Source organism: Aspergillus pseudotamarii, assembly GCF_009193445.1.
Source record: "Aspergillus pseudotamarii strain CBS 117625 unplaced genomic scaffold BDV38scaffold_26, whole genome shotgun sequence".
NCBI lineage: Eukaryota > Fungi > Ascomycota > Eurotiomycetes > Eurotiales > Aspergillaceae > Aspergillus > Aspergillus pseudotamarii.
Window position 1 is genome coordinate 68,544 of NW_022475040.1, and position 13,153 is coordinate 81,696.

The 13,153-nt window shown below is 47.3% G+C and overlaps 6 protein-coding genes across 6 annotated transcripts; 4 read left to right on the top strand and 2 right to left on the bottom strand.

Moving 5' to 3' along the window:
• Positions 1-1,338: 1,338 nt before the first annotated feature.
• BDV38DRAFT_271156 (uncharacterized protein) lies at positions 1,339-2,228 on the bottom strand (the record flags this gene model as incomplete). Its single annotated transcript, XM_032057266.1, has 3 exons — positions 1,339-1,613; positions 1,650-1,879; positions 1,945-2,228. The coding sequence occupies 3 exons, from the start codon at positions 2,226-2,228 to the stop codon at positions 1,339-1,341; spliced, it is 789 nt and encodes a 262-aa protein (XP_031913621.1).
• A 652-nt stretch (positions 2,229-2,880) lies between these two features.
• BDV38DRAFT_246366 (uncharacterized protein) lies at positions 2,881-4,682 on the top strand. The gene is made up of 2 exons (XM_032054544.1): positions 2,881-3,662; positions 3,714-4,682. The coding sequence occupies exons 1-2, from the start codon at positions 3,137-3,139 to the stop codon at positions 4,421-4,423; spliced, it is 1,236 nt and encodes a 411-aa protein (XP_031913622.1). The 5' UTR covers positions 2,881-3,136; the 3' UTR covers positions 4,424-4,682.
• BDV38DRAFT_84647 (type 1 glutamine amidotransferase) lies at positions 4,663-5,914 on the bottom strand. The gene has a single exon (XM_032064029.1). It carries the CDS (start codon positions 5,841-5,843, stop codon positions 4,929-4,931), a length of 915 nt encoding a protein of 304 aa, XP_031913623.1. The 5' UTR covers positions 5,844-5,914; the 3' UTR covers positions 4,663-4,928.
• Positions 5,915-6,525: 611 nt separating this feature from the next.
• Positions 6,526-6,929, top strand: BDV38DRAFT_246368 (uncharacterized protein). The gene has a single exon (XM_032054545.1). It carries the CDS (start codon positions 6,638-6,640, stop codon positions 6,836-6,838), a length of 201 nt encoding a protein of 66 aa, XP_031913624.1. The 5' UTR covers positions 6,526-6,637; the 3' UTR covers positions 6,839-6,929.
• Positions 6,930-7,678: 749 nt separating this feature from the next.
• BDV38DRAFT_246371 (DUF4246 domain-containing protein) lies at positions 7,679-10,056 on the top strand. The gene is made up of 5 exons (XM_032054546.1): positions 7,679-7,880; positions 7,955-8,028; positions 8,085-8,163; positions 8,211-9,188; positions 9,241-10,056. The coding sequence occupies exons 1-5, from the start codon at positions 7,749-7,751 to the stop codon at positions 9,841-9,843; spliced, it is 1,866 nt and encodes a 621-aa protein (XP_031913625.1). The 5' UTR covers positions 7,679-7,748; the 3' UTR covers positions 9,844-10,056.
• Positions 10,057-11,285: 1,229 nt separating this feature from the next.
• On the top strand, positions 11,286-13,121 carry BDV38DRAFT_292771 (uncharacterized protein; the record flags this gene model as incomplete). Its single annotated transcript, XM_032062087.1, has 2 exons — positions 11,286-11,553; positions 11,623-13,121. 2 exons carry the CDS (start codon positions 11,286-11,288, stop codon positions 13,119-13,121), a joined length of 1,767 nt encoding a protein of 588 aa, XP_031913626.1.
• Positions 13,122-13,153: the final 32 nt, after the last annotated feature.

Genomic DNA, 13,153 nt, shown 5'->3' on the forward strand with positions numbered 1-13,153 from the left:
CAACTACGGTAGCCAACTCCATAGCATGTAGATAGACTGAGCACCCCACAGAATAGGCAAAGCAGCTTGATCTCTGGCATTTGCATGACAAAATATTGAGGTATTCTTATGGCGTCGCTGTCGACAGTAAATGGTTGGACTGACTTATCTTACCATGCTGATTTCCTCCCAATATCCATGAGACACTGCAGGGGAGTTGCCTTGCTTATAATCTATAATCGACTTATGTAGAGCCGCTTAGCCAGGTTATATTATAATATTGTCTATCACAATATTGCAGTGATGATGGATCCAGCAGTTCCCAATTACCAATTAATGTAGATAGATAACATCCAGTTGTAGCACAGAGCAAATGAGGTACATAGAATCAGTCCTGTCGGGGAGTTATCCAAAGCAACTTCCGTAAGAAATGTGGTGATTGGCATTTTCTCTTGGTAAGGGTTTGTTTTCCGCCAGTTCCAGTACCTATAAGATGATGACAGCAGGAAGGGTAGCGCGCAGATAACAGTCTTCGAACTCTTATCAAACAAGATGTAAACTGTAGCAAAGAGGTATGAATAGCTCACTACATGCAGAACTGTTAGCAAAAGCAGACGGTGTTTTCCCTGGACAGCAAGAGGCAACAAATTCCAGAAACACCCAAGTAGTAAACCACCAGACGGCACTAAGAGCGTAGCCGCCACTTCGGGATGCCAATAAAGACGATATGAGACAAAGGAGACGATGACTCCTATATAGGAGAGAGAGAAAAGGGTGTAAGGCCATGGCTTTGAAATAACACAATGTAAAAATTTCAAAAGCTCGCTGAATTGGGAGTACCGACTTCGACATAATCCGTTACAGGGAAAACCATACAATATGTCTTCTCTGAGATGAAAAGACAATCTCTAGAATGAACACTGGCTTTTCACCGACAGTTTGAAGCTGAACCTTGGTGAACAGAACAGGATCGTCTAAAAAGATAAAGTTGGAAGCATATCTCATATCGAGTATATACTCGATCTCTTTAGACACGCTGTGACCCGCTCTATTAGATCTCTTGATCAGACATCTCTCTAGTGCAACGGGTGATAGCACGCTCTGCAATGCTGTCATCTACATCTTTCTCGGGCCATCGTCCCCACGTTCTGTGGTCGAACGACATTGGACTTTCGTTTGTCTTCTCATACAGCCTTTCCTGGACTATCTGACTGGAATGGCTAATAAAGTAATCGGCTCGCTTCTATGTTGGCATTCTAACAGAGCACTACCTTTATCACTATCAGATATTAGGAGTCTAATATGCACCCCTTGGTTCCTGTCACCCCTTGGTTCGTGGCGCTGAAAGGCGAGCTGCGACTACAGAATGGAAAGGATATAATAGATCCGCAACCTTTGAAAGCAGCTGGTGAAATGGGCTAGAACCCCGATCCCTGACACATTGCTTTCGGATTCATTGACAGATCCAGATTGCGTTTGGATATTCCAGGCAAAAATCGAATGATCGTTGTAGCGTTTCATAATTTCCTCTTGTCGCCTGACAAAGGCCTTCTGGCTTTCTCCGTATATTAAGGGCATGTTGACGTCAAACAGGCCAAAAAGACAGTACGCCATATCCTCCAGCCTTGTACTTTCTCAGGACGATGCCCAACTCATCCCTGCCGCAATACTTGCTTTATCGATGGAAAGCGATGGGAGCTGTTCACCGTCACCATGGCCAAAAGCATTCGGGTTACTGACTTCGCCGTTACAAAGAACCATCCTGTCGATTCCCGTGGCTTTACTGATCTCCTCCCTCAGTTCTGCCCGGTTTCCAAAGAGCGACCAGTCGGATCCGAAAAACTTTACCTTTCGCAGTGCCAGCAGCTCTTGCGGTGTCCATCCTCTAGTGAACCAGTGACTCTATCGTAATGATTTATTCGGTATATTAGCCAAGAAAACGTAGCAGGTTGCGGCCTTTGATACCAACGAAACATGGAATTGATCGATTCCGAGAGTTCGGCGCTGCTGCTTTTGTCGATGCAGCAGGTGTCAATCCAGACGTAGTTAAATTCATCATTAATGGCCTGTTCGCAGGTTTTATGAATCTTCTCATAGCCTGCTTTGTTTGTGTATTTGCCCGAGGTATCTTGGATGTCATCAAAACTGACTTCACCTTCGCCCCACGTATGCGAAAGAATGGCATATGGAGGTGCCTTGCTCTCGTTAAATTCCTCTAATCGCAAAGTATAGACGTTTAATAGGCGCATTTTGTTCCAGGAAGATACAAGGAGATTAAATGCTTTACAATTACTTTGCTGCAAGGTTCGGAGTCTATGTGTCTCACAACTTCAGCTGCTTCCAGCCATGTTTATGGTACTGCCACAGTTGTGACGCGGCTGCGGATTATTCGCTGGATAAGCTGTGTTCTTTTTTTTTATTTTAAATTATTTTTCTTTTTGAATTTTTGAATTTTTGAATTTTTCACTTCGAAAACACGACACACCATCTTCGTTTACATATGACGATCGCCGCGGGACTAATGAGTACCACTGGTGAGGTCTTAGTTCTATGATTTAGTGGATAGCGTCCAGAGCCAAGCAAAATAGACTTCCCAGATCGGCTTGTATGGTTGTATATAGGCATAAAATATATTTGCAGGCAGGGCAGCATAGTGGTTTTCGATTTTCAACACTCGGATACACACTGGTCTGTTCAGACGTGAGTCATGGACAACACAATACATGTCATCAGGTTGGGCATTGACTCCCTCTCTTTGGTAGGCGACAATCGCTAGAAGCTAGGTCCACCTGGATACCCCTAAGGACCTTCGCGCTAGGCTACACTGATATAAGGCTGTGTGGCTTAGCCTGTAGAGCTCTCAAATAAAAAAGTGCCGGGTGTTGAATATGTCGCGCAGACCGGTATTTTGAAAATGATCGATAAATCAACGTACGCCACATAACCCCACAAAGACAGGGACATGATGGAGCACCCTTTTTTTTCAGCTTCGAGGGCAGAGCGTAACCCTTGCCCCTCATCTGTACTCCACAGCTGAATGCAAGGTGTCTGTGCCGCAGAGAACAACACATCACAGCCACAGCTGCTAGGCGCCACGACGTACAACATGAGATAAGAGAGATTATCTCTGCCAAACAGTGATAGCCGCCACTTGTTCATGTCAAGATATAATCAAGGTTCACACGAGCTACTGATACAAAGTAAAAGAAGTACAAAGCAGAGCGACTCTCACATAATGTCCTTCACTGCAGCTGAACGACGCCAAGTCTTTTTAGCATGCAAGGCGATCTTCTCTGGCCCTCATGCCCTATTTCGAAAGTTAAAGATCATTACCAAACTTGTTACGAAGCATAAATCCTCACTCTGCACTTTAATTCCCGATTTCAACATCAATAGAGTCTCTCTTATCGCTCAGGAACTCCTGAAAGATAGGGTATTTGAGTCAGATATCAAGGCACGCCTCATATTCCCCGATCTTCCTGCGTCATCAACGACCAAGAAGAGCGAACAGGATTCCTTTGGAGACGAGGCAACCCGTATGGTAGCGGAGACTGTCAGGGAGAGCGAGCCAGTAAGCGACAGACAGGAATGTGAAACCACACAAATTCCTCCTGTGTCGGTGTCCGTGGAAGTAGAGGCTTCTGCGGAAGAAAGGACTTGTATCGACCGAGCAATTACTTGCCGTACGTACATTATCTTACTCTTTCGATCGTTCATTGCTCATCTCCCAGCAGTGCCTTCGCCCCCATTATCAGCAGAACCAGAGCTGCGAATTCCATCATTATACCCATTGTACTTCCCATACCATGCTCAACATTCTATCTTGTCACAAGTCCAGCAAGTACTGGAAGAATGCTGTTTTGACTTTACAAAGAAATGGCTGCCGTTGGAACTTGAAAGCCATGGATGGGATTGCGCTGCAGCGGTAGAGCTCACAAAATGGACAAGACTGTTAATGGAGTGGTCACCACAGCTTCCTGATGGCTCATTACAATCGAATGGCTCGGAGTTTCGCGAACGTCTTGCTAACGTTTCTGGAATCCGACACACTGCAGTTCATCGAATCCCAACAACAGCCCGAGGAATCGACACGTTAGTCGTTTCGGCTATGAGACTGACGGAAGCTTTGCGGGATACATTACGCACGTCACAATTGGAAGATCTTCACCTCGATATTCAAGCTAAGATCGAGGCGATGGAGTTTAACAAGAACGCTCTTGAAGAGCATCTTAGCCGTGAGTTGGAAGCCATCCAGCGGCAACGAGAAGAACTGGACAGGAAGGAGGTAGAACTTCGAGCAAAAACTATCGCTAATGATAATGAGAATAGAGGGCTTATGGGTCTCTTGGTCAGAGAATCAATGGAAAGGATCTTTAGCAACGGGACTTATGAGAATAGCTCAACTGGGTTTGTAACAGCTGATGAGAGGGCGGAAGATGACTGAATATAAGTTGTCACTCAACACACACACACACACATAGAGCACTCCCAACATGCCTTACCGTGGTATGCTGCTAGTGATACTATGTATGTAGGGGTCGAATACCCAGAGGGGCTACGACTCATCATGAGGCATCTGCAACAGCGGGCCTCTCTAATGTTACCATAGAGTCGGTGCTTCAGCCCTACAACCCATTCTAGCTAGACCTGCTGCGAGAGAAGTGGGGTTGAAGCTGTGCCACGGTACTAAAGTTGGATTTAGTGGTTATAGCCTTAAAAAGTGATATCCGTGGTAGGGCCAATTATGATAATTGAGCCAATAAGACCCAGAAAATACATCCCAATGACTATACTCGTATTTACAAGATGTTGCTCATAGCTCGATATGGACTATACCAACTTGGATCTTCACATTCTGTACGCCACTACCCAATCTTTTCCAATTAAACCTGTATCCCTCTTGCTCAACACGAAACCTTGAGGCAAGGGAGATACCTATCCTATCAAACTCATTCATTCAACCCACAAAAGAACGTAGCAACCACCTCAGCAGCAACTTTCGAATCATCATCCTCTCCGCCCTCAATCAACCCCACATAACGCGCAGTCTCCTCCTCAGTCCACTTTAGCCTCCTCCCAAACGCCAAACACGTCTCCCGGTTGACAAAGACATCGAACTCAAAATGCCCCTGATACGTCAAAACCCTCCCAGGACAATACAACCCCTGAACAGGACACAGCTCCGTGGACCCAACATTCACCCACCCCGCGGGCAACTCCGCCGTCGGTCCAGCAACAGGGACCACCCAATCCCCATGAATCACCTGCAGCCGCATCTGCTTCCGTGCACCTGGTAGCTTCCCTACCGCCTCCGGAAACGACGCCACAAATTCCGGCGTCAAGTCGATGGGAACGAGACCAGTTTCACGTCCATCCGGACAAAGCTCAACTTTCATTGCGGGGCCCGGCGCACATTGCGGGGCTGATGTGGAGAGCAGCGCCTGTGCGATAATCTGGTGGCCGAAGCAGGATCCGAAGAATTTTACATGCGGGTATTGGGTGTACACCTGTTGGATCCAGGACTCTAGGGGTTTAATCCATGGGTAGATTGAGGTGTCATAGGCTCCTGCTGCGGCGCCGGTGATGAGGATGCCGTCGATTGGTTGGGCTAGTGGGTTTGGCATCCCGTTTTCATTGCTACAGGCTTCTGAGCGCTGGGTGGTGCGCAGGCTTTCCAGTGGTGGGAAGGTTCCTCCTACGACATCGTATGCAGAGGTGAAGATGCTGATTTTACGGCCAGCTTCGGATAGTCGTGCTGCGGCGGATTGCAGAAGATGGCGAAATTGAGACGAGTACAGGCCGCGGGCACTGTAGACGGCTGGAACTGGGACGTCAGTGTCCAGGACAGCGATGTGGAAGGACATCTTGAAGTCGGAAGTGGGATATATAAAGGTGGTTGACGCTACAAACTCCAAGGATGTTGAATCGTTTTATGCTTCGGATCCGGTTGCCAGATCGGGTAATTGATTCCCAACGGCCCACCTTTTTTTGGCTCTCTCGGACGAGTAATGGATTTGGTATATGACTCATACGTGAATTTGAATCTTAGGTAAAAGTGAAGGGATCTTATAACTGCATGTCTTAGCAACAGATACAAAGGTGTAGCGTCAGAGAACGGGAATCATATCAATGTCACCAATTCGAAACGCTTTTTTCAACAAAATGGTGAGCTTGGCAGGATGTATCCAGATGAAACCAATTGGCAGTTGCAATTCGTGTCATTCTATCCTAGGGCTTTATACGCCCTCTATGGGGCAGACAGTACGAGGCCAATAGACATTCCTTGGATACAGAGCCATCAGGTTGAAGCTACTGGTGCGCTCTGGACATGATGGGAATAATATCGGTTAGGGCATATTCCTACACGCTTTGCAAGTCGATACAGTTTGCTCCATCCTGTACCAAGATAATTTACTGAATAGACGTGCTTTGAGTTCGGTAAATGGAAACTTATTTCTCCAACTTTACAAACACTTAGAGTATTTATTGCTGGCTATTGAATGTAATTATATAGCTTCGCTATGTAGGCCCAGGCCCTCTGAAATGGCCTTCAACCCCTCTTGTTGGGCCTTTATCTCCTTCATACGTAACATCATCTTCGAAAACCAATGTAACTAAAATTTACATATTACACCGTCATTCCCCGGTTGACCTTAACATGCATCAACTCCACGCGCAGAGCGCGGGAAGTGCAAGGCCCAGGACCGATTACGAGCGATGGCTTGAGGACCAAGCTCCAGACCACCAGCCCACCGGTGATGCACACAGTACCATCCACCTATTCCGAGCACCAACGAAGATATCCTACCTCTTCATGGTAGCCAGGAGCTTTTACTGCAGAAGCCCGATAGCTCCATAGACTCGAATAATGCACACTCCCACCCAGTACACCTGTCCCACGGCTATTTTGTCGCAGAACCAAGTTCACGAGGGGTCTTTGAACTGCAAAAATCTCTTAGTGGAGCCCTTCTATATTGTTGTGGCATTCTCGCAGTAGTAGTTCTTTTGATTATTGCTGTCCTCACTGTCGCAAGGTCTTTTAGGACTCAACACCACTACCGACAAGGCTCTCAACCAAGTTGCAACGAATATCTCCCCTCTGACGCCGAGAAAGGAGTTCTGGCCTAAAGAGTGGCTCTTTCTTTAGTGTGGAATTCTTTGTTCAAGTTTTGTTGGCTTCCTGGTTGGCTTTGTGTAGCGAGTTTTCTTTGTATCTATAGGCACGAATGCTAACGCACTGCGGATGACTTGTGATGCGTTGAACTATGATCTGCAATAATCTATTTGTTAAATGCTCAGAACCCCCTCCACCCACCCCCAACTACTTCAGGCTCACTATTTCGACATATTCTACGGAGTATGCCACGAACTTTTCACCCCAGCATATCTAGCACTCATTCCTACTTGAGTGAGTTCTGTCTGCGAGAGACAGAAAACAAGACGGGGGACGGGCCAACAATGACATAGCTAAGGAATGTCCGACACTGGACATCCCCCTTGGATGATATGGCGATTTTCGGTTGCCATGCGCTGTATTACCAGTGGAGTGGACAAGTTTGACCAAATAAGGAATTATGGTAGCATAGTAGGGTCACGCTGAATAGATTCAGGCATCCACCAGGCAGGTGAGAAAGCTGTGGGTCCCACACCGTAAAAGGACTAGCGTTGAGTGGGTGCCTGGCGTCTGCCTGTAATTTCGGTTTTGCCACGCTGAACGTGACCCCGCTGTCGATCTCCACCATGCGCTATAAACCTACATCACATACCAGATGAGGAAGATTGTTTATACTTCTTATCCCAGTCTACTATATCGATCAATTAAGCGCTATACAATGTCAGCCGAGCAGCCGAATCGTATTCAGTTACCAGGCTATAACCTACCACTGAATTATAGACCGGATGTTAGTATCACCAACACTATCTGGATCCGAGCAATGCGAGTTGGAAGTATAACTCACCGAGATTCCGTTTATAGAGTGGCCAGAGATTCGGGCGTACACTTTTCCCAAATGCCTTGGATTATGGCGACATTGAGTATGGCTCGGTTGAGTAAGTCTCCGCTATGTATCAATTGCAACGGGCAAGGTTTACTGACGCATGTTTAGCCGTATCAATGTACACAGGGAGATATTGATGATGCGTGTAATGAACACCATCACCGACAAACCTGAATGGGACAAAAAAGTATGTATCTCGTTCCGCAATTGCCACCTACCACTCACACGATCCAGGTCTTCGATGAAACAATTACTGCCAAATGGCGGGAAGAGATCGCCCAGAGCGGCCAGGATGTAACCCCCAAAATGATGGATTATATCATCAAAGAGCTGCAGTGGAAAACGGAGGATTTCCAGAAAACGGGCCTACTCAGCGCATATGATGCGGGTGTGGTGAAATCCGACACTACCATTCCCGAGGACCTGAAACAGGCGTTGAAAGATTCAGTGGCCCCTTTTGAACAGGTTCCGGAGGATCAGAAAGACTATCACCCTGGTTCCGATATGAAGGTGGTTGATTTGGTGCACCCCTCTCTCTTCCCTGTTGTTTATGGCCGTACGCGGATCCTTCCGGACAGAGTCATCGGCCTTGATGACTGCCTGGGAAGTGTAGGACAGGGAGACTTGCTTCCAGGTCCCCCAGAAGAAGAAGCCCAAATTGAGGGGTATAGCGCGAATGCATACGGGTGGCGCAGGTGGGAGGTTGAAGCTCTGAGACCATTCAGCCGAAAGTTTCAATGGCTTCCGTGCGACGTGAAGTTTACTGGCCAGAATGATGACTGTCGCATTGTTTCATACATAAATAATGTCCACCCTTCTGAACATCGAGATCTCTACCATGCAGTGGAGAAGGTCATCGCGCGGACAATTCCTCTTTGGAACAGGACTTTGACTCACGTGCAGGAACGGCGGCATGCACGTATAGTCTACGATAGCGTTGATTATCACCCAGGTTCTACGCAAGAGCCGAATTATGATGATTATAATGATGACGAAGAATTTGACCGGAAGTATCAGGAGTGGCAAAGCTCACAACAAATAGTACTCCCCGAACCAGGGGAGTTCACCCCTCCTAACATGTCCGAGAAGACAGACTTACGGGAACAATTCCATGAATCAGGGCTGCAGATCATCGTGAAGCTGGCTAACATTGAACTGACCCCGGAGAAGCCAGAGTATGAAGGCGGCACCTGGCATGTTGAAGGACAATTAGTACGCTCAGCATCCCATTCCATGTTACCGTTTCAATGCTAACACTCGTCAGAATGAACGCATCTGCGCAACGGCCATCTACTACTATGACAGTGAGAATATCACCCAGAGTACACTTGCTTTCCGCCAGCGCGCAGATAGGGAGGAGCTATCAGAAATTTCCTATGAGCAGGACCGCCATGAATTCATACACCAGGTCTATGGCTTCGATCCCGAGGTCAGTTCCCGTGACGAGACGCAGATCACCCAGGATCTTGGCAGCGTGGTTTGCCAGGAAGGCCGACTCCTTACGTTCCCCAACATCCTCCAGCACCGAGTCTCTCCGTTCTCATTGACAGATCGATCCAAACCAGGCCACCGCAAAATCTTAGCCCTGTTCCTTGTGGATCCTCATATGCGTATCATATCCTCGGCCAACATTCCGCCCCAGCAGGAGGATTGGGGAAAAGAGAAGCGAGAGCTTGTTACTGATATGCTGTCTCGAAGATTACCGGTAGAGCTTCAGGATATCGTGAGCGAGGATATCCTTTATCCGTCCATCAGTCTTGAAGAGGCGAAAGGGTACCGAAAGGAGCTCATGCAAGAGAGGAGTGCGACGACCAGTGAGCAGAACCAGAAATTTGAAACTGGTGAATTTTCGCTCTGTGAACATTAATGGGGTTGTGCATTTGAGATTATCTGGGCAGTCATTCCGCATCTCTACTTTTGCATTCAACCACCAGACGTACAACAACAGAAACCTTCTATATGCAAAGAGGTTTTACCTCAAGGATATTATCTCTGTATAGCTTAGTTGATAGCTACTGAATTACGCCGGAGACTCTGGCCCTTCGCCTCAATAATTAGCAAACCATTCTATGCCTAATCATAGTGTCTGCTTTCGATTCGGTGCTCAATTTCGAGACGCATCCTAATCCCTCTCCCAGCTGCATAAGTAGTAAACACATACCCTCCCATGCCTCTAAGTTACTTTATGAAGAATAAAGACATCAACCAGACCCAAACCCATAGACACTCTTACTCAACACCTTCCTAGTCACTTTAGCACCATCATCCACCCTCCAAACTTCCGGTTCCCGCTGCACCTTCACCACCGTCCATTCTATCCCCGACACTTCTGTCCACCGTAAAACCTACTAGATCTCCACTCAGGTTCTTGTAAGCGATGTCAATCTCTTTATAATTTCTAAATAGCACCCCGCCATACATGCCACGACTTCGGGTCGTATTCTGCATAAGCGGCCCCATCCGGGTAGGGGTGGGAGTCGGGGCACCCTGAGGCTATCGAGTAAGTAAGCTCATAACCTTGTGTCGACTATATCGGTACGAGGCTTTAAGTTTACGTTAAGCTACCTGAATGGTCTGATTTAATCCGCACCTGCTCGTCAGCTTAGTTATTCAGATCAATTCACATGATCATGTACTTGCTTATTTGAGTTTAGTTTGACTCCTTTTCTGGATGTGTTTAGTCGTTCGTTACCAATATATTTGGCCAGGTTAGACCTTCATATCCCTCTTGATTCAAGGAGCCAGGACGAAGGCATACACGAATCCATGCTCTGCGACAATGATCAGATATTCAAATTCAAAGCGTGCACGGCCGGCAAGGATGCCTGCGTAAGTGAGACAACCGTTTGCACGATCGGAGATTACTCTATGTATTTCTAGGAAACGAAGTTCGAATATCTCAGACCCGAGAAATAGTTCAAGAGACTTTACCGTAATACAGACATTATGTCTGGACCTCCATACATCTATTCTCCTAGTCTTGGGACGTAGCCCTCTTAGACTTTCTTTTAACTCTGAAGATTTCAGAATAGACTTTTAAATTACAAAATTCTAGTTTGTGGGTTAGAAAGGCCTATCTACCAAAAGCTAAGGAATAAGCCGCTTGATATATATCCCAATAAATCCTCGGATGCCCCACGTGGTCCAAACAAGGCTGTGACGATCCCAGGCCACGGTGTTAAGATCTGACTCACCAACGATAAAATGAGCCTCTGAAGAACAATGTTGTATGGTCTTATTGAATATCCAGAAGAAGCCTACTGCATCGAGTTTTGTAACACTCGATCTTGAAATTGCCGTCGGATCAAAATGTCAAGCGCTATCAAACGCGCCGGTGGTGGTCGGCAGCCCTATCGACTCCCACTCCTTCTTACTGTTCTTTGCAATCTCATTCTCCTGGCGCAACTGTGCACATCTGAAGGTGTATCTATTGATAGGTACCGTCAAGGCTACCGCAGAGGGAACGCGGTGTATTACGATGACCTATCCGGGATTAAAGAAATGTTTAATGAACCGTTATACATCAAGGCCAATGCAAGCGTCAAAGTTTATCCACCCAAAAGTATAGCTGTCATTGGTATAGTCTCCTTTTTTTTATATTTTGTCTCTTTAAAATTGGCGATGTGACTGTGCTGACATCCTGCAGGAGGTGGTATGGGCGGTGTCTCCGTTGCACATTCGTTCGGGCCGGAAAGCTGCCGTGTCAATTCTCCGCAGGTGACTATCTTCGAGAAAGAAGATCGCCTGGGAGGTCGGATCCATTCCGTCCCCAAATACGACGAGGCCGACTGCGATGTGGCCGAGGCGGGAGGACACACGTTTGACTGGAGAACATACGGGGGATCCGCAGCAAGTATTGCGGAAGATGTGGGTGTGCCTCTTCAAGAAATATATCCCGGGGAAACGTCCAACGACATCTTGGTGAGGGTAGGAGCTTGGAACGGCGAGGAGTTGATTGAAAGCCGGTATGAGCCGGCGCCGACCCTGCGGACGTATCTGAAGAAGCTCCCAAGTCAAATCGCTATGTACATCTGCGAAAGGCGCTGGGGTGACACCAAGGGATGCGAGGAGGATTGGGCTTGGGCAGTCCCAAAGCCAATAACTCAAGTGAATAAGGGAGTATCAGACGCTATGCGGAAATTTGCGGAGTTGTGGGGTATTGATATCTGGCGACACAAGAAAACATATCCACGGAGAGGGGGAAATGCGAGGTTACTAAAGAGAGCAGTGAGGCTGTCTGAGGCAGAGTTGAATTTGAATTCCACCGTGAGTCGGATTGTGAGGCATGAAGATCTTACATTCGATATCCATTGGACCAAAGAATTCCCGGATGGTCAGACCGAAGCGCATGTCGATCAGGTTGACGCTGTAGTCATTGCAGCCCCTTTCCATCAAACCGGCATTACTATTGAGCCTCCCCTGCCATCCACCCCGGTGGAAGTTAACTATACTCCTCTCCATGTAACGCACTTCATAACCCGCCATCGGCTGGATCCCAGGGCGTTCAATAGATCTCAAAGTAATGAAATCCCTGATACAATCTTGAATCTGAATGGTGACAAAGCACCACACGCGACACGACCGTCTTCCCTCCCTTCGTTTCTAGCCATCACTCGAGAAGATTCAAGCTACGCGGCTGGATGCATCGTTGACATGGAAAGCCAATATAGAATTATTTCGCTGAACCCAATCTCCGACAGCGACATCGCTAACTTGATAAATGCTAGTAGACAAGCCCCGGAAGATGTTACATTCCCTCATCAAGCGTGCTACCCAGTCAGGCAGGACTGGGCCATGCCGTTCGGAGTGGACTCGCCTGAGCCGGACCATATGTACGCAGAATTTGAGGCCAAGGCGGCGGAAATCGAGTGGCACGAGCTTGAAGGCGAGGGAAATGATGGATGGTATTTGAGGAATATAGGCTGCGTCAACGCGCCTACTATTCGATGGATCCATCGCCGGTATTGGCCGAATGGTGTTCCCATAGTGAATCATGATGCGAAATGGGATCGACGCATTGAGTTGGCTCCGAGGTTATTCTATGTCAATGGATTTGAGGGCTTTGAGGGAGCGTCGATCTCGCAGAGTGGGAGGACTGGGCAGCGTATAATGTATGACTTGTTGTATAACTACATTAACCCATGACAGCTGGAACCATTCTAATCGGGCATAGTCTT

Bases quoted from the DNA above. Each gene is read 5' to 3' on its own strand.
- BDV38DRAFT_246371 (XM_032054546.1), top strand. From the start codon at position 7,749: ATGAGGAAGATTGTTTATACTTCTTATCCCAGTCTACTATATCGATCA. The intron at 8,029-8,084 runs GTAAGTCTCCGC...ACGCATGTTTAG, and splicing joins ATTGAGTATGGCTCGGTTGA to CCGTATCAATGTACACAGGG. The intron at 9,189-9,240 runs GTACGCTCAGCA...AACACTCGTCAG, and splicing joins GGCATGTTGAAGGACAATTA to AATGAACGCATCTGCGCAAC.
- BDV38DRAFT_84647 (XM_032064029.1), bottom strand. From the start codon at position 5,843: ATGTCCTTCCACATCGCTGTCCTGGACACTGACGTCCCAGTTCCAGCC.
- BDV38DRAFT_246368 (XM_032054545.1), top strand. From the start codon at position 6,638: ATGCATCAACTCCACGCGCAGAGCGCGGGAAGTGCAAGGCCCAGGACC.
- BDV38DRAFT_246366 (XM_032054544.1), top strand. From the start codon at position 3,137: ATGTCAAGATATAATCAAGGTTCACACGAGCTACTGATACAAAGTAAA. The intron at 3,663-3,713 runs GTACGTACATTA...ATCTCCCAGCAG, and splicing joins CGACCGAGCAATTACTTGCC to TGCCTTCGCCCCCATTATCA.